Source organism: Oratosquilla oratoria, chromosome 9, assembly GCF_046742065.1.
Source record: "Oratosquilla oratoria isolate Oo_2021 chromosome 9, ASM4674206v1, whole genome shotgun sequence".
Classification (NCBI taxonomy): Eukaryota; Metazoa; Arthropoda; class Malacostraca; order Stomatopoda; family Squillidae; genus Oratosquilla; species Oratosquilla oratoria.
Window position 1 is genome coordinate 33,883,187 of NC_134785.1, and position 20,680 is coordinate 33,903,866.

General features: G+C 40.3%; 1 protein-coding gene across 5 annotated transcripts in view; it reads left to right on the forward strand.

Moving 5' to 3' along the window:
- Positions 1-11,132, forward strand: part of Trs20 (trafficking protein particle complex subunit 2) — a 47,949-nt gene extending 36,817 nt beyond the window's left edge. For all 5 annotated transcript variants that reach the window (XM_076190197.1, XM_076190200.1, XM_076190198.1 and 2 more), the window contains exons 4-5: positions 8,947-9,061; positions 10,568-11,132. In XM_076190197.1, coding sequence (XP_076046312.1) covers positions 8,947-9,061; positions 10,568-10,666 — 214 coding nt within the window. In that variant the 3' untranslated portion in view covers positions 10,667-11,132. The remainder of the gene's footprint in view (positions 1-8,946; positions 9,062-10,567) is intronic.
- Positions 11,133-20,680: the final 9,548 nt, after the last annotated feature.

The following is a 20,680-nucleotide window of genomic DNA, read 5'->3' on the forward strand; positions in this document are numbered from 1 at the left end:
GGAACATAAGAGAAGAAGAGAGAAGGAGTTTGAATGTGTTTGAGATGAGGTGTCTGAGAAGTATGATGGGGGTTAATAGGCTGGATATAATGAGAAATGAGGAGGTGAGGAAGAGAATGGGGGTGGAAAGGGTGTTGGGAGATAGGGTTGATGAAAGAGTATTGGGATGGTTTGGACACATCTATTTAGTGTTTCCCAGTTTCCTTTTTTGTTTGTAATTAATCAATTTGTGTTTTGATGTCACTTTAATTGCTTTATTATTATTTTTCACTTTTTGTTTGGTTGTTTCTTTATAAGTTGATTTTTTTTTTTCTTTGATGATGCTATCTTGCATGTGAAGTTAGGGATGTTTTTTTTGTAGATGATTGTTACCACTTTGTTGACAGCTTTATCCAGGGATGGAAAGTGGTTTATTTCAAAGTGTTCTAGCAGTTCTTGCTATCTTCTGGGTACTTTTGTCAGATTGTTTATTGATAATTTATAAAAGTCTTCTTTTTCATGTATTATAATTTTCTTTCGAGTTCAATAGTGAGCTTAGTTGGTAAGTTATCAGATGATAGGTCTTGTATTGTCTCCTATGTTTGCATTTGTATGGAGAGTGAGTACAATGTTATGTCTGGTGAAGTTAGTTGTTGTTCCCTAGACTGTCTGGCTGAGGAGTCCCATCTCTGAAGAATGCCATGGGTGTAATGGGGTTTTCCCACAAATCCCTCATAGAGTGTATAGGGTGTTGTTGGCATGCATGATTGTGTACATTGCTGTCTTTCAAAATGTGTTGTATAGTATGGGGTGATGTAGTTATCTAGGTTCTTCTGGTAACTTAGAAAGGTTGGATGGTGGCTGCACTGCAGCCTGGCCAGGTGAACTTTATCTTCCCAGGGTAGAGAGGACTTGGAGGGATGGATACGAGGGGTTTATCGATTGTGCTATAGGAGTTGTCTGGTGGAATTGTTGCAGGAGTTAATTACGTTTAGGTTGGGGAATTGTTCTAGAATTTTGTGACCTCATTGATCTACTGTTTGTGTGACAAGCCAGTTTGGGTGATGTGCATTCATATCACCTACCAGTATATAGTTTGTTATTGAGTTGAGAAGTTGGAGCTGTGGAATGTAACATCTTGGGATGGATGTGATTGGAAGGAGTTTATAGTTTATATTATAGCATAGGTGGTCTTCTTTGTGTTTGTATTGTAATTATTTCAATGATAGTGTCTGTGATTGATTGTCTGGTGTTTCATATTTAGTTGGAGAAGGGTATGCTCTTGTGTACTAGTATTATTAGTCTTTTGTGTCTTGTGTTGTCTTCTCTTATTGTTGTGTAATTTGTGAATAAGGGAATATTTATTTGAGGAGTCAGTTTTGTTTCTTGTATGAGGGCAGTGTGAATGATGTTTGTGTAGGAAGTGGAGCAGCTTTGAGTGTTTGTGAGTCCATCTGTAGTATGTTTAGGGTGTTTATATTTTGATGTGTTTGTGGGCAAGAGGATTGTTTTGTATTTGTTACAGGTCCAGTTATTTATGTGGTTTGTGTTTGTAAGTGTTCAACATTTTGTATGGAACCATTTGTGGCATATGTTGCGTCTGATGGATGTCGGTGCAAGTGGGGCATGTGTAGGGGCCTGGGGTGGTTTCTGTATTGCTGGCTAATAGGAGAAGTGGGAGGGAAGGCACTAGTGTACTGATCTCAGTATGTGAGAAAATTTGTTATATAGGAGAGGGAAAGTTTTAGTAGAAAGTGAGAGTGTAAAAAGGGATTCTCTGGCCTGGTCTGGAGACCAGGTGCTGGCTCCACGGGACTGGACCCCTTGGGAGGGGTGAGGGTAAAATGACCACCTGTGGACACCATGGGCATCTTGTGAGTGATGTGTCCCTCTGTGAAGTGGACATTTTCTGCTTCTCATTGCAAAAAGTAAAGCAATAGTAATATCTAAGAGTAGAAGCCACAAAGCTGATGCACACTTGAATGGGGAAATAATTGGACAGTTACAAAGCTACAAATATCTGGGAACTGATTTACATGAAAGTGGGAGGTGGAGGAAGACTTTGGAGAGAGGATGAAATAGGAAGTACCCTGAGAACAGTGTGGGAAAATAAAAGATGTCACTGAAAACAGTGAAAGGAATGTACAAAGTAGTAGTTGTGGTAACTATTTCACTGTGTAACAGTGAGGTCTGGGTGATGGGTAGAGGAGAGATTTTTATGGAGACAATGGCAGTTATATGCTTATGATTGTTGTTAGTCTTGTAGACATGAAATTTGCAGCACCCCATTGGTTGGCAACAGTCTTGAAGTCTTTCCATGGATCTCTCAGGAAAGAAATATTGGACTATTGTCTGCATTGTATTAGTGGAGTACTATTTCTGTCTTATTGGCTTGTAGTAGTAGGAGGTAGGGGAGCAGTCCTTGATTGTCAGCTCTCCTTATGAGAAGAGGTAGAAGAAATACCGTTGAAGTTTATAAAGAAGAGTCTTGTGCCTGGGCTTGAGATGTTGTTAACATCCATCTTGCAGGAGCAGCACATGTACAGTACTCGACAAGATAGTACGGACAGGGCCGCCACCGTTCGTACTTCTTTGTCCAAAGTGTAAAGACCCTAGCAGGGGGCTAAATGATATGGACAAAGACGTGCGAACAGACAAGTGGGCGGAGCTAAGGGTAGGGTTTATGACGCATGCTATCAATCATCCCTCAGTTGCCTCTTAGCCTTCATGGGGAGGCTTTTTGTTCCGCGAGTGTTCTGGTGATGCCACCTGGGCGGTCAGTGTTTTTTGAAGACAGAGGTGCTTTCTAGCCTTAATATGGGCAAGAACAAGTATTTATCATAAGAGACAATAACCCAGATCATAGATTTACATAAATCTGGTCACCAAACAAAGGAAATAATAGAGCAGGTTGGGGTTGGCAAGATGTCTGTGTGCAAGTGGGTTGCCATTTTTAAGAAGGAAGGTGGCTGTGACACACCTGGTTACAAACTAAGGAAAAGTACCCCAAAAAGACATCCCCTCGTGCTACTAATGTTATCAAGAGACAGTTAGAGCATAATCCACGTGTTACCGCCAGAAAAATAAAAGAAAGTAACCCGAGACTCTTTGGGGAGGTTAGTGTGCGAACAGTTAGCCGCTGCATGGGTACAGAAGCCACTGCCTGGTGAAGAAGCCTCTTCTCACTCGTAACCAGAGGTGCCGTAGGGTCGAGTTTTGTAAGAAATATCTTCAGTGGGATGATGATAAGTGGCTGGATATTCTCTGGACTGATGAGTCCACCTTTACTGTGACTGGCAATAGGGGTGGAAACGTGTATCGGCGTGCGGGTAGTGACCCTTTTGACCCCCGGTATGTTCAACAAACAGTGAAACACCCTGATTCTCTCATGGTATGGGGAAGTTTTAGTGGAAGAGGACTTGGGAGCCTTGTTGTACTACCGAAAAATGTAAAAGTGAACCAATATGTTTATTATGAACTCTTAAATGACCACTGGAGGATTCTTTTAATAGCTCAGGTGCTAACATCTTTCAACAAGATCATGCCCCAGCCCACACTGCTCATAGTGTTACTCAGTGGCTTAAAGACTGTCATATACCTTACATAGCAGACTGGCCAGCCACTAGTCCTGACATAAACCCAATAGAAAACCTGTGGAACTACATTAAACAAGACCTGCAGGGTAAAGATACGAGCTCTGTGCCCAAGCTCGAGGCAGCCATTCGCCAATCCTGGGCTAGTATAACCCCTGCACATCTTGCCAAGTACGCCACTTCCATTCCAAACCGCCTTCGTGAGATCATTGCACCTAAAGGCCACCCATCAAAGTATTAGAGGTACGGAGGGAGTTTTTGTTTATTGATTTATGACTCATTCTTCTCATCACTCATTCTCGCTAACCGTTCGTACTTCCTTGTCGAGCACTGTATACTCTGATTATTGGTGCTTAACTTATGAGGGTCTGAGGGTCTAGGAAGAGGGCTTCAACCAGACCCTTAGTAATTGGATCATTAACCCCTTCCATATGGTGACGCCTACGTAGGCGTCATGAGGAGCAAGTGGGTACGCGAGGCTGCCATATCGGTGTCTTGATTATATTTATTGTAGTTGTACCTGCGTGACCCACATACTCTGTAAACTGGCCTCATCATATTTTCTATGGTTATCAAAATTCACGGGTGACTTTATTTTTTATAATGCGAGTATTATGACGCAACACTGTATGTCTTGCAGCTAATGCTGCCCGCAAGATTTTGGCCCGGCATGAAGTGGTTAAATGTGCATGGTTGTGGTATGGATGAGAGTAAAAGGGAAGAGGTTAGTAATATGTTTGATAGAGGAAAGGATGTGTTGACATTGAGTGAGACAAATCTGATATGATATACACGGGGGCTAGCTGTGGGTAGGTGATGTTAAAGTGATAAAGGCTGGAGGAACTAGTGATTTTAATTATTTAGGGTCACATGTAGCAGGGAATGGAAGTGAAGTTGTGTTTGTGTAGGAAGTGGAGCAGCTCTTGAGTGTTTGCGAGTCCATTTACGCTTATCTGTAGCATGTTTAGGGTGTTTTTATTTTGATGTGTTTGTGGGTGAGAGGGTTGTTTTGTTTTTATTACAGGTCCAGTTATTTGCATTGGTTTGTGGCTGTAGATGTTGTACATTTCATATGGAACCACATGTGGCATATGGTGCACCTTATGGATGTGGGTGCATAGTAAATGTGTTTGGTGCAGGTAGGGCAGGTGTAAGGCCTGGGCCCTACACATGGAAGCAGGGATGGAAGTACCAATGAGTTACAGAGTAAGGGAAATAGGTATATGTCTAGAGCATGAATAAAAAGTGTCACAAGAAATAGGTGTTTGATGATGAATGCAAAAAAAAAGAGAGAATAAGGCAATGATTATGCTCATGACCAGTGGTGGGATTCAGCCAGTTCTTGCCAGTTCATACGAACCTGTTCCTGGAATGGGTTGGTTCCAAAAGTGGAGCAAGTCGAAAAAAAAGTTGAATTAACCACAAAAAATTGCAAATAGACACCCCCTGTGCCTAATATAATGATTAAGTAAATGTCTTCAAAATTAAAAAAAAAAATACTGTAGCGTAACCTACCTTATGGGAGATGTTGATGTTGCTTGCTGGGGCTGGTGTAGGAGGAGGAGGAGAATGTTCCATTGAAGATGTTGATGGTTGAAGATCATTGTCATATGATTCACATTGTGCTTGGGTTTTATGCAGAAAGTCATCGAGAGTACCTTGAATCCTCTTGCTCCTCCTGTCTTCAAGGATTATGTTATAAGGAGCAAAAACTTGGTGACATGCCCCCATAACTTTTGAGAAACATTGAGCATTAAGATCCATATCCTCAAGTAAAGCTAGACATTTATCCAAATGTGCAAATGCCTCTTGCATTTTCTTGATAGTAAAGTGACGAGGCTTAGGGTCTGGCTCCTCTTCTTTTGATTGTTGATCATGAAGCTCCATCAGCTCTTTGTTTGTCAAGGGCTGCATATCTTTCTCAGATAATTCTATTTGCAATTCATTGCTCAATGTCACCAAGGATTTATTTATTCTAACTTCATCAAATCCCTTGAAATCATGAACAAATCATGGACAGCTTCCATACACCATTCATAGCCATGCCTTGAACCTTATTTCATGCAGCAGCCATGTTTAGCATGGGTTTATAAATGATGAAGCCCTTCCAAAAGTAACAGACTGTGAAAGACTCATCAAGGTTTGTTACAGAAATTCCTTACCATAGCGTATATTTCATGAATTACTGCTTGGAAATGGCAATTATCCCCTGGTCTATCAGCTGTAGAAGAGAGGTAGTCTTAAGGGGAATGTATGCAACAGTAACATTGGGGTGGAAGTTGCCGAGGTTTTGTGGGTGGCCTGGAGCAAGATAAGCAGAATCTTAAATAGAATCCCTTTGTCCTTACTGTACTTTTTGGCTTCTGATATAAAATGATTAGAAAACCAATCTTCAAAAATAACAACTGTGACAAGCCTTTAAATTAGCTGCCTGTGTCACAGGAAGAGATGGCTTAGGTATATTGTTAGGGCTTGGGGGTTCAGTGCATGATACACAAGCAGCGGTTTCAGCTTACAATTGCTAGCACAGTTACCTCCTAACATTAAAGTCAAAAGTTCTTTTGACACCATGTAGCCTGTATTCTTTTCTCTTCTTTAGATATGGAAGAATGATCTGGCAATTCCTGTGTTGTCATCATTGAATATCATAATACAATACTATTTATTATATGTATTTTAACATTCATTTTAATGGAGTTTTATATGTTTTTATTATTCATTTAGTGTTTTTATGTTTTTAATATTACATAATGTAGCAATGTAAATCCGAGTTAACCACCATATCTTGAAATTATATGTACATATACCAAGGGCTTTTTCCCCTTTACAAGGGAAGTAGCCAAAATCAAAGGCATAAATCCACTCCCACTTAATTCTTCCCCACATACTCCACTCCCATTCACCACCCCACCTTGCAATGCAGCAAGACAGCGTATCCGCAGCAAGACAGCGCATCCACAGCAAGGCCACTTCATTTAATTGGTGACCTCCGTCTCTATTCCTTTACACAGAAAAAGAGAAGATTGGGAGAAATCCCTTTGGGCTGTGTCAGAATATCATTTACACATGCTCCCTAATCCCTCACCCATCCCCCACCCACTCCTTTCCATGCATTACAGTATCATCCATATGCAACTATTCTTCATTCTCCCCTATCATGTGTCTTTTCCCTTACTTCATCAACAGACATCCCCTTCTTTCCCAAGTCCACTTTTATCTCATCCATGGTCGCCCCCTCATGTTCACTTCCTCCACCTCTGCCTTCCACACTTCTTTTACTAATCTTTCTTCACTCATTCTTTCCATGTGTCCAAACCATCCCAATACTCCTTAATCAACCCTATCTCCCACCTCCTTTTCCACCCCCTCACTCTCCTTACCTCTTCATTTCTCACTCTATCCAGCCTAGTAATCCCTACCATACTTCTCAGGCATTTCATCTCAAACACATTTCATCTTAAACTCCCTCTCTTCCTCTCTTATGTCCCATGTTTCTGCCCCATACAGTGCTGTCAGCACAATCACCCCTTCATACAGTCTCCTCTTAGCATCCATTCCCAAATGTCTCTGTCTCATTACACTTTTTAATCACCAAAGGCACTTACGTGCTTCTCTCCATCTACATTCTACCTTCACCTCCACTCCTTATTTTCCCTCCACATTCACCCCCACGTATCTAAAGCTATCCACTTCCTCCAGCCTCTCCCATAATACTCGCCTCAAATTAGCTGCCATTCTCTCCCCATGTCAGCAAGCAACTATGAAAACTATTTCCTTGAAAGTGGCAGTTGCCGACAAGATTGACGAGTTAAACACCATATGAGGACGGAGCCTTTATTTGTACAACGTTTCGCTTATTACAGCTTTTTCAAGTACTTGAAAAAGCTGTAATAAGCAAAACGTCGTACAAATAAAGGCTCCGTCCTCATATGGTGTTTAACTCGTCAATGATAACTATGGTTCAATATTTCAGTAATTACATTTGAGAACTTACCGGTCACCTTTGTTTTAACCTGTGTAGATTCTCAAAATGTAGTTGGTTTAGAAATACAATATCTTGAAGCCCTTTGTTATGAGACTGAAACACTTGGTAGCAAACTCCAAGCTTTATTCAACAAAATACCGGCTCTCAGATCTATAACATAAACAGACAAAATATCTAGCGTTAGCCATACAACACATTAACACAACATAAACAATTTATGACAAACATGCAACACAGCATGAACACAGTACATAACAGAACAAAATAAACACACGTAAACTTACACATCAACAGAGGAACTGCAAGAGGGGAACTACACTCGCCTGTGGTGCGACTGTAACTAACGGTACACAGTGATACCAAACATGAAAACAGTTATGCCAGTGTTGCCAGTGTACAATAATTACCACACCCTTCTGAACCGAAGACATGATCCCTTGGTTAGAGGTTTCCAAAAAAGAAGTCCTTCTTTGTCCTGAGCTCAGGGTAATCTGACCACTGTTCCGACGTTAGTGCACACAGTATTCCAAGGGACTCTTACGAGTTCGAAAAGAGCTCAGAAGGCCACAGGTTAATATTTACTTTAAGTAATTTCTCAAAGTTAATTCCTGATTTATTAAACCAAAATAGTTACATAGATTTAATAAACAAAATAGAGAGGAGGAGAATTTAATTATATCTAATTTAAAGTTATGATAGGCGTGGTTCGAAGTTTCAGGAAAGGCTCCTGAATCGAAGAAAATAACACTTTGAGGGAAAGTTTCCTGATCTAAGGTAAACACTAAGATTCCCAATAACAATTACCACACAACAACTGGCGTATCTCCCATTTTTCTCCATTTTCTTTGACCATCTCCTATCCCGGCCCATTACCCTTGCATTTACCTCTTGCACCACCCCATCCATGTATAAATTGAACAGCCATGGCGACATGACACATCCCTGGTGAAGTCCCACCTTTACCTCAAACCACTCACTCTCTCCATTTCTAATTCTAACACAGGCTCTACTACTCTCATAAAAACATTAATATATTATTTTTGAAAACCAATGTACATGGAAACAATGTAAACAACATAAGTCAAGGTGTAATTGCACAATGGTGGGGTAAACCAGCTTTGGTTGTCAGGTCATGCTGTGGAAGTGCTGTGTGTTCCTGGTTATTCAAAAAGTGTGACAAAGGATAAGGATGATCTTTGATATGTGAGGAGTGCTCTAAGATGGGAAGGACAATGAATATATTTTTGGATGTGTGTAGGACTTGAACTCCGATCACTAAATTAGCAGTTAAGAGAGGTGCTACTCCATTATTGAGCCATCATGTGTGTGTGTTTGTTTTATAAAAAAAACTACTGTACAGAGTGATTATTTATGGCCCTTTTTATGCAGGTATGTCTCTGCTTTTGTCACTGCTGGAAGAATTCGCCTCATATGCCTTCATGATGTAAAAAATGATGATGGGATCAAGAATTTCTTTATGGAGATGTATGAGACATATATAAAGGTAAGGTTGGAGAAACTACATCAATACCCTATGATCAACAAACTTATTTTTTACTGGTTAACTTTATATCTGTAATGGTTCTTCATAGCATAATAGAAGCTCATGTGCTGTGTCTGAAATGATTATTGTATTGAGTACCAGTTTAGTTCTTTATCTATTATAGCACCTTAGATACAATACCTTTGCAGGATATTTGAGGGAGCCATTTTAATCTATTCACCATGGTCAATCATTCATTTTGGTGCTTCAGTTCTCTATTGCAATCAGTCAGTCTAGCTGTTGTGCCTTTGGCCCCAGGTCCCTCTTGCATGAGACCTATGACTCCCAGGTAACAGGCAACAGATTGGTCCAAAAGTCATCTAGGGAACAAATATTGTGCTGTTACCTGGGTAGAGCTAGGATAGCACAGTATAGGATGAGGTGTTTAGTGTCTTATATGTGAATATTGCATCTGGGACAATTTGATTCTGAGGCCAGTTCTATTCTGTGCTGGTATTATTTTAGTTAATGCAGCAAGACACAGTACGTCCACAATAGGACTGCTTCATTTACATGGCAACCCTTCCTCCTCATAACCTCGTGCAAAAAATAGAGAAGATGGGGGAGAAATCCCTTTTGGCTGCATCAAAATAGTATTCATATACAACCATTCTCCAGTCACCCCTATCCCCTGCCTTCTTCCTTTCCTACTCAACAGACATTCCCTTCTTGCTTGAAGCTCCTTTCACACAATCCATCCATCTCATTTTTGGTTGTTCCCCCAAGTTCATTCCATCCATCTCTGCTTTTCACACTTTTTACTAATCTTTCTTCCCTCATTCTTTCCATATTCCCAAACCATCCCAATAATTAATCTTTCGTCAGTCTTATCTGCCAGCTCCCTATCTACTCCAGCTCTTCTTCTCACCTCATTTCTCACTCAGTCTCACATTGTAACTCCACCATACTTCTCAGACACTTCATCTCAAATACATTTAAACCTCTCCTCTCTGCCTCAATTAAATTCCAAGTTTCCACCTCTCAGTGTTGTAGGCATAATCACCCCTACATATAATCTTTGCATCCGCATGAGGGGATGAGGAAGGAAAGTTGCTGTGTAAATGAAGCAGCCCTGCTCTGAATGTACTGTATTTTGCTGTATTGCTTCTGAGCCATGCAGTGGGCAGGAGACAGTGATGACCATTTATCCAAGAAGAGCTAATATAAAATGGAAATGATAATGGTGGAAGGGATTAGAATGGATGGGAGTGCATGCAGGCTTTGGGTACCTCCCTTATACGGGAATGAGACCCTTGGCATATATATAAGGTGACATTGTATTAACCTAGTTGTATTTACCTAGTTGTATTATACGGGAAGAGAGCTATGCTCGTGGTGACCCATCTTTGTATCTCTCAGCATCAAGTCTTTTCTTAAAATCTTGAATAGTGTTTGCACACACTGTTTCATTGTCTAATTTGTTCCAAGTATCTATCTTGTGAATACATGCTATTTTTCTCTTTTCAGCACTCAATGAATCCATTCTATGAACCTAACAGCCTCATCAAGTCTGCAGCATTTGAGAAAAAAGCCCTTTTCTATGGAAGAAAATACTTGACTGGATGAAGGGTAGCCAGTCTTGCATAAACAACTTATATGAATGTATAGGATTAATCATGCAATTTAAGTAAGACTGTGGTGTGATTGATTGAGATATGATTGCTAATAAGGTGAATGACATTGTTCTTGTTAATATTATAACTCTGAATGTATCCATCTTTTATTCATTCTTGAAAAGTCTAGTTTGTCTTAAACTTTGGTGTGTATAATTTTTTTTATTATATTAATGTGGATAAATTATTGATTTCATAAAAGCAGAAGAATCGGGAATTAAATTTTTTTTATCCTTGTTTTGTTATTTTTCTTACTGATACACTTATGAAATATGATTGATGTAACAGAGTATATCGTTTTGCATTCCATGTATTTATTATGCACATTTTGTATGATAAAGGATTTCCTATGATAACCCTATTAATGTCTCAGATGTGATTTCATTAATTGGGATCAAATAAAAAAAATATGTTTTGTTTGTTTTGGGATTCATTATCCTGATCTGCCATAGATAATTATTTTGGATATATTTTTCATATGAAAAATTGTAATTTTGTAATTAGTTTCAAATATATATGTAGATCTATCTGGATACATACATATACCAATGGCTTTTTTCCCTTACAAAGGAGGTAGACAAAATTAAAGGCATAAATCCACTCCCACCCTTTTCATCCCACATACTCTACCCCCATTCATCCTCCCTCCCTCTTTTCTTGGCTCCTGGATGATGGGTCATCCCTGCACCGTGCCCACTGTCCTGGGTCAGATGCAGTGTAGCAAGATACAGCATATCTACACAAGGGCACGTCATTTAATTGCTGACCCCTCCTCTCTGTCCTCCCATACAAAAAAAGAGAAGACCGGGAGATATCCCTTCTGGCTGCATCAAAATATCATTCATACTCCTTCACATTGCTTCTGCACCTGGGACAGTAGGCGCAAGACACAACACATCTATATAGACAGATGAAATTGTACCAATTTGAGATCCCATCAGGTCTTTGTGGATGACCCTTGAGAATGAGCCAATAGACTGAGTGGTAGGGAAGTTTGAGGGCCACCTGAAAGTCATAGTGGAGAGTTGATGGTGCAGATGTATTTAGAGAGTTCATGATAGGTAATACAGTGTTTAAGAAGGATAATCATAAGTACACGGGAAAGGGTGGTGGATGGAAAAGTGGTTGAAGAGGTATTAATGAACTAGTGGTATCCAAAGGAAGGATGGAAGAGTTCTGGATGTCCATGTTCTTACGGGAGAGATTGGGGGAATATCGCATAACTTTTTGGTGGAAAGGAAGTTTAGAAGAGGAAGAGGAAAAGGTGGAAGGCAGAGTGTTGCTTAGAGTAAACAATTTAATTGAGAAGGAAGAAAAAAAATCCCAGAAGCAGATAAGTGTGGAAGGTGATGAGGGATAGTTGAGGTGGGAGTGAAAAAAGTACGGGTTACAAGGAAGAAGTGATAAGGTGTGCAAATATGGTATGGAGGATGGGAGGGAATAGAAGGGTAGTAAGTGGTGGGATGATCAAGTGCAAATGTTACTAGATGAGAAGAAGTGAGCATTTAGGGATGGCTGCAAAATGGGAATTGGGAAGCATATGAAAATACAAGGAAAAGTGAAGAAAAAATGTAAGATAAAGGAGGCAAAGAGGAGAACAGATGTAGAATGGGGTAAGAGTGTGACAAAATTTTAAAAGAATAAAAAGGTGTTTTAGAAGGAAGTTAAGAGATTGAGGTGGGTGAGTTAGGAAAAGGTAAAAGGTGCAGATGGACAGGTGTTAATGGAAGTGAAAGTGGTAAAGTGTAGTATATTTTAGCAAGCTGTTGAATGTGGAGGAGGATTAATTGTGGCAGTGGGAGGCACTAAGAAAATAAGAACATTAGAATGAAGGAGACTGCAAGAGGCCATAAGGCCTACACTAGGCAATTCCTTGTCCATTGCCACCTATCATATCTATCCATAAAGTTATTTAATCTCAAAAAACAACCAATAACGATGGTGATGGGAGAGGAAAATGGAAAACATACCTGGTATAAGAAAAGATAAGGTACAATAGTGAGGAATCTAAGACCAGCCCTAGAGCCATTTTGTGTATTTTTGGGTTAAAAACATGAAACTTCACATACATAAGGGAGTTTGGAAAAAGCAAAAATAGAGTTTCGGGTCAGTATAAAATTGGAAACAAGGAAGTCAAAAAAGTCGATTCAGAAAGGGACCTGGGAGTGATCATCTCAAGTGAATTGACACCTGATAAACATGTCAATAAATTATTTGGAGAGACTTAACTTAAGATCAATGAAAGTGGCCTTCGACTACATGGATGAAGAAATGGTTGAAAAAATAGTGGTTACACTAATAAGACCTAAACTAAAATATGCTGCAACACTATGGGCACCTAGCACAAAAAAGAACATAAGAAAATGAAAAAGAATCCAAAGAGCAGCAACAAAAATGGCACCTACACTATCAAATCTGACATACGAACAAAGATTGGAGAAGTTACATCTATCAACACTGGGACAGAGAAGAGAAAGAGGTGATTTGTTGACCATTTACAGAATTATGAAAGGGATGGAAATTCTTGATAGAGACAACTTAAAATGGGACAGAAGAGAAACAATAGGACATGAAAAGAAACTAAAGAAGGACAGTCACAGAAGAGACCTAAAAAAGAATAGCTTCCCACATAGAGTGATTGATGTATGGAACAAACTAAACAGAGAAACAGTGAATGCCAAAACTATACATGATTTTAAGAATAAACTGGATGCAGAGAGATACGAAAACGGGTCATTACGAGCATAGCTCTTGTCCCGTAAAATACATACATACATACATATACCAAAGGCTCTTTCCCCCTTACACAAGGGATAGCCAAAAAGAAAAAGGCATAGAAATCACTCCCACCCATTTCATTTCCCATATATTCCACTCCCCTCCACCCCCTCCCTCCCTCCTATCTTGGCACCTCCTGGATGATGGGTCATCCCTGCATCCTGTCCACTGCCCTGGGTCAGAAGCAGTGTCGCAAGACAGCACATCCACAGCAAGGCCGCTTCATAAAATTTGGTGACCCCCCCCTCTCCGTTCCCTCATGCAGAAAAGGAGAAGATGGGGAGAAATCCCTTTGGGCTGCGTCAAATTTTTTCATACATACTTCCTCACCCCCCATCCCCCACCCACTCCCCCTCATGCATCACAGCCTCATCTATACACAACCCTTCTCCATTCACCCCTATCTTCTGTCCTCTCCCATCCTTCCTCCACAGACATTCCTCTCTTTTGTAAAGCCCCTTTCACCCCATCCATCCATCTCATCCTAGGGCGCCCCCCTCATATTCACTCCTTCCACCTCCACCTTCCACACTTCTTTTACTAATCTTTCTTCACTCATTCTTTCCATGTGTCCAAACCATCCTAATACTCTTTCATCAACCCTATCTCCCAGCTCCCTTTCCACCCCTGTTCTCCTCCTCACCTCCTCATTTCTCACTCTATCCATCCTAGTAACCCCTATCATACTTCTCAGACATTTCATCTCAAACACATTCAAACTCCTTCTCTCTTCCTATCTCATGTTCCATGTTTCTGCCCCGTACATTGCTGTTGGCACAATCACTCCTTCATATAACCTCCTCTTAGCATCCATTCCCAGATGTCTATTTCTCATTACACTTTTCAATCCACCAAGGCATTTACTCGCTTCTCTCAATCTACATTCTACCTCCACCCCCACTCCTCCCTCTCCTGTCACATTTACACCCAAGTATCTAAAACTATCCACTTCCTCCAGTTTCTTACCCTTAATGCTCACTTCTAGCCTACTGTCACTCTCTCCCCCTGTACATCTCATCATCTTACTTTTGCCCACATTTATCTTCAGCTTCCTTCTTTCACACACCTTCTCAAACTTTGTCACTAACTTCCTCAATCCCTCCTCTGATCCTGCTACAAGCGCAGTGTCGTCAGCAAACAACAGCTGGCTCACCTCCCACTTTTCTCCATTTTCTTTAATCATCTCCAACCCCTGACCCACTACCCTTGCATTCACCTCTCGCACTACCCCATCCATGTAAAGATTGAACAGCCAGGGTGACATAACACATCCCTGACGAAGTCCCACCTTTACCTCAAACCATTCACTCTCTCCATTTCTAATCCTAATGCAAGCTCTACTACTCTCATAAAAACTCTTGACTGCTCTTAACAGCTTTCCTCCTATCCTACATATCTGCAGTACTTCCCACAGTGCCTTCCTGTCTGCCTTATTGTAAGCCTTTTCCAGATCCATAAAAACTCAAAAAACATCCTTACCTTTTCCTATAGCTTTCTCACATATCTGCCTTACCACAAAAATCTGATCTACACATCCCCTACCTGTCCTAAAACCACACTGTTCCTCACCAATTACTCCCTCTGTTCCTACAACTAGATAAACACTTACAGTAACCCAAGGTGAACATTTTGGGATATGGAGGCAAGCTATCAGAGTCCCTTGGTGGCCACAGCAGGAACTTATCATGTGGCAGATGTCACAGAAATTAATTAAAATGGTCTTAAATATATTATTTTTTAAGTTAGGAATATGAAACTTGGCAGGTTTCTAAAATATTAATAAGAACTATCTCTTGATAATAAAAAATGTAATCAGAGCCCCCTAGTGACCAAAATTAACGAAAAATCATGTGCCGCATCCTGTAAAGGGAACCGTGATTGATAGATATATAGATATTTAAGTGTACAACACAAGTGGTGTTTCTTTTGTTGTTTTTGTTTTAGGTCCTAAAGTGTTGGACTAAATATTATTGAAAATTAAACATTGAGTGCAGTCCAGACTGTATCAGGAGTAGTCATTGGTGGAAAATCCCAAGACAGAGTAGGGGAAACAGCAGAAAAACCAAAGTGTTGCTGACTTACATCTCAAAGCAGCACACTTGGCTAGGACATGTCATGCCCACACTATCACTGCAGCTGCTCTCTACCTCCTACAGTGCCAGGCCTATGATGAAGACATTGTTGACTTTCATAAGTGGGTCAAGAAGATGTGTGCAAAGTGTCTACAGTTCCAGTTTTGGAACTTAGTGCTGGAGTTGGAGATGGATATTCTTCAGTATGTACTATCACTTGGGGAGGGTGACTTCAAACAGTATATTGAGTCACTAGTTAGAGTGACACCTTGGGCATTTTCTACAGATCACACCAACTATGCCAGGTGGTCGCCAATTCACATCCATGACATGTCAGGTTTGCAGCAGTCTCATCCTGCTGTGCTTCTGGAGTTCTCTGAAGGTGCATTTGTAGTCCAGAAAACAGGTCACAGGTTCTCTGCAATGACACTAAATCAGGCACATCAACAAGAAAATGCTCTGATCAAAGGAGAAGGTGGGGCTATAGGCTTGACAGACAATCCTGCAGCACTAAGACATTGGATGATTGTTGGTCCAGAGGTCAGCAGACTCATCTGCGACTTTGAGAACACTTCAGAGAAAATAGCCAATGACAAACACTATGAGCAGACACCAAATGTTCAGAATTCCTTTGTGAAAGAGGTAACTGCTCTCAAGAAGGTTATAGAAGATCTTGGAAATCCTTTCCTAGAGGAGAGCAATGATATATTGACATTTGACAGCAAAGTTGTCATTAGCCAGCCAGCTGTAGAAAGTTTCAAGGGTGTGTATGATTTGGGACAATGTCAGTATGAGACATTTGTAACTGAATGCATCACAAATCAGGCAAAGTCAGTTACACAGCCTATCAAGAAGAACAAGCTGTCACTGTTCTTGACAGTTGCTTCAAAGACCTTCTCTATGTTACACAAGCCTTTGTGCCCTACATTCAAAACATCTTGAAGAACATAGACAGAATAGATATAATTTTTTATATCTACAATGAACAAAGCCTCAAGACATCAACCAGGGAGAAGAGAGGCAGTGGTGGTCACAGGAAAGTAACTCTCACCATCCAGATCCCAGGAAACTGGCAGTTTTCTCTGCAATAATGACAACAAAACTGAGCTGTTTTCTCTTCTTGCTGAACATGCTGCAGGCATTGAGAAGAACAACAAACAAATTCTCTGTACTCTGAACGAGCAAGTGGTCTGCATTGCAGTAGTGATGGACAAATCATTCCTGGAACTCTGCACCTTGGAGGAAGCAGACACACTGCATGTCATGGATGCTGCCAACAAAGGCCACCAACACATCTTCATCAGAACAGCAGACACTGATGTTGTTGTACTTGCTGTTGCACGTTTCCATCAGTTTATGACCTCTGAACTGTGAATACCATTTAGGATTGGAAAGTCTCAAAGGCACATAGCCATTCATGAGATCATTGCTGCTCTGCCATCATCAAAGGCCCAGGCTCTGCCATTCTTCCATGATTTCCTAGGCTGTGATATGACATCTTTCTTTGCTGGGAAAGACAAAAAGAGTGCATGGGAAACATGGCATGCTTTTTCTGAAGTCACAGAAGCTTTCTTGTCACTGTCAAATCCACAATGTCAGTTGATGGAGAGCTCACTGGCTCTCATTGAGAGATTCATGGTGCTGTGGTATGACCGCACCATTGAGGTCTCCAACATCAACGGAGCTCGGCAGTAGATGTTTTCCAGGAAATCAAAGTCTCTGGAAAACATTCCTCCTACAGAAGCTGCTTTAAAGCAACATACTCTGAGAGCAGCATTCCAAGGAGGACATGTGTGGGATCCCCTGGAGAAAAACCCAGTCTTGCCCAACCTATTGTTCTTTGGATGGGAATGGGATGCAGCATGTTCCAGGTGGACACCAAAGTGAACTACTCTTCAACAAGCATATGTTATATGCTATGAACTGATATGCTGCAAATGCAAGAAATCTTGCAGAGGTCTGTAAATGCAGTAAAGCACACCTCAAATGTACTGCACTGTGCAATTGTGAGAGGGACTGTTTCCAAACTTAGGCACCTTAAACTGAAGCTTTTTGTGACTTAAATGTACCACTTGATAAATCAATAGTATTCATTCTGGTTATGTGGTGAGTGGTTATGAAATTCAAAGTTATGTAACAAATGACAAAACTTATTTTGTCATTTGTTAAGATGATCACTCTCATTCAGTCTGTTTACTTGTTGGAATAAATGTTCAATGTTAACTGCTGTTTTTATTGTGTATATTCAAATAAATACTTCTTCAAGAACACTTTTATATAAAATATTTTATCCATTGTGGTGGAAAATTTTAGCTTTTATATTGACAAAAATGCACAAAAAAGGCCCAGGTCCTTTCACAATTGTGTTCAGAGGTTGAAACAAAAACACTGCAGTTTTGGTCACTAGGGGCTCTGATTCCAATTTTTGTTATCAATAGATAGTTCTTATTAAATATTTTAGAAACCTGCCAAGTTTCATATTCTAACTTAGAAAATAAAATATTTAAGACCATTTAATTAATTTCTGTGACGTCTGCCACATGGTAAGATGTTAGTTCCTGCTGTGGCCACCAGAGGACTCTGACAGCTTGCCTCCATATCCAAAAATGTTTACCTAGGGTTATTCTATAAGTGTGCCAAGTTTCATGCTTTTATCCCACAAATACACAATCTCAGATTTAGATCCCCCACAACAAAGAGCTTTGAAAATTATGGGACTTGTAAGGCACCTGGGTTGGATGGGGGTCATATAGAGTGAAAAGGGAAAGTAAAGATATAGTGGACTGGCTAGTGAGGTTGTTTAATGTGTGTCTAAGGAAGGGGAAAGTTTCAGAGGACTAGAGGAGTGCCTTCATAGTTCTGCTTTATAAAGAAAAAGGGACAAATGCAATTGTAGTTTAGAGGGATCAGTTTGAGGAGTGTCATTGGAAAGGCTTATGGGAGGCTATTGATTAAGATGAACAGAGAGAGTAATTGGTGAAGAACAGTGTGGGTTTAGGAAAGGTAGAGGATGCATAGATCAAATTTTTGTAGACAGGCAGATTTGTGAGAAGGCTTTGGCAAAAGGTAAGGATGTTTTTTGTGCCTTTATGGATTTGGAGAAGGCTTATGATGGGGTACACAGGAAGGCACTGTGGGAGGTATTGTAGATATATGGGATGGGGTGGGGACTTTTAAAGGCAGTCAAGAGATTTTGCAAGAGCAGTAGAGATTCTGTTAGGATTGGAAATGGAGTAAAGTGAGATAAATGTGGGACTGCATCAGGGCTGTGTCATGTTGCCATGGCTGTTCAATGTGTACATGGATGGGGTGGTATGAGGGGTAAATGAAAGAGTGGTGGGTAGGGAATTGGAGATGGTTAGAGATAGTGGAGATAAGTGGGAGATGAGCCATTTGTATGCAGATGACACTGTGATTGTGGTAAGGTCAGAGGAAGGATTAAGGCAGTTGGTGACCGAGTTTGGAAAGGTATGTGCTAGGAAAAAGTTGAAAGTAAATGTGGGTAAAAGTAAAGTGATGAGATGGATGAAAGGAAAGGGTGGCAGTGAGTTGGAAATAAGTCTTAAAGTAGAGAAGCTGGAGGAAATGGATAGTTTCAAGTATATGGGGTCACATGTGGCAGGAAAAAGAGGAGTGGGGGGTGGGGGTAAACTGTAGATTGTGAGAAACAAGTAAATGTCTTGGGGGATTGAAAAGTGTCATGACAAATAGGCATGCGGGAATGGATGCAAAGAGAAGATTATGTGCCTACAACACTGTATGGGGCAGAGACTTGGAATTTAAAAGAAGTAGAAAGAAGTTTAAAGGTGTTTGAGATGAAATGTCTGAAAAGTATGACAGGAGATATAAGGTTTGAGGAGAGTGAAGGTGTAAAGTGAGCCAACAGATAGGGCTGATGAAAGATTATTGGGATAGTTTGGGCACATGGAAAGAATGAGTGAAGAAAGATTATCTAAAAGAGTGTGGAAAGCAGACGTGGGTGGAGTAAACTTGGGGGATAAAAATTTATATGGAGGGTGTGAAAGGGGCTTTGAGCAAGAGGGCAATGTCTGTTGAGCAGTGAAGGGAGAAGGCAGGAGATAGGGGTGAATGAAGAATGGTTGTGTGGATATTTTGATGCAGCCTGAAGTGAATTCTCTCCATCTCTATTTTCTGCATAAGGGTACAAGGAGGGGGCGCCTTGTAAGTGAAGCAGCCCTGCAGCCCTGGATTTACTGTGTCTTGATGTATTACTTCTGGCCCAGGTGGTGGGCGGGATACAGGGATGACCCTTCATCCACGAGGAGCGAAGATGAGAGGGAAACGAGGGTGGTGGATGTGAGTGGAATGGGTTGGAGTGGGTGCGCGCCTTGACTGGCTACCTCTCATAGAAGGGAAAAGCTCCTGATATATAGACAATAATTTTGAACTTTCCTCCCCAATCTGATATATATATATATGTATATGTATATATATGTATATATATATAATATATATATATATATATATATATATATATATGTATTTACCTAGTTGTATTTTACGGGAAGGGGAGCTATGCTCATGGTGTCCCGTCTTCATATCTCATTTTATCTAAACTATTTTTAAATTCATGTATTGTTTTTGCACACACCACTTTCTCATCTAACTTGTTCCAACTGTCTATTACTCTGTGAGGAAAGCTGTTCTTTTTCAGATCTCTTCTATAGCTGTCTTTTTTTTATTTTCTCTCCGTGTCCTCTTGTGTTTCTATCATCCCATTTTATCAAATTCTCTCTATCAGTAATTTCTATGCCTTTTATGATTCTGTAAATAGCTATCAAATCTCCTCTCTCTCTTCTTTGTTCTAGTGTCTGTAGTTCAAGTTTTGCTAGTCTCTCTTCATATGATAGTTTTGAGAGTGTTGGTGCCAATTTTGTAATTGCTCTTTGTATTCTTTGAAGTTTTTTTATACGTTTTTTTGTACTTGGTGACCATATCGTTGCTGCATATTCCAATCTTGGTCTTATCAGGGTGATTAGAATTTTCTTCACCATTTCTTCATCCAGGTTTGTAAATGCAACTTTGATTGTTCTTATTAAATTATAAGTTTCTCCAAAAATCTTATTTATATGTTTCTCAGGTGACATATTATTCAT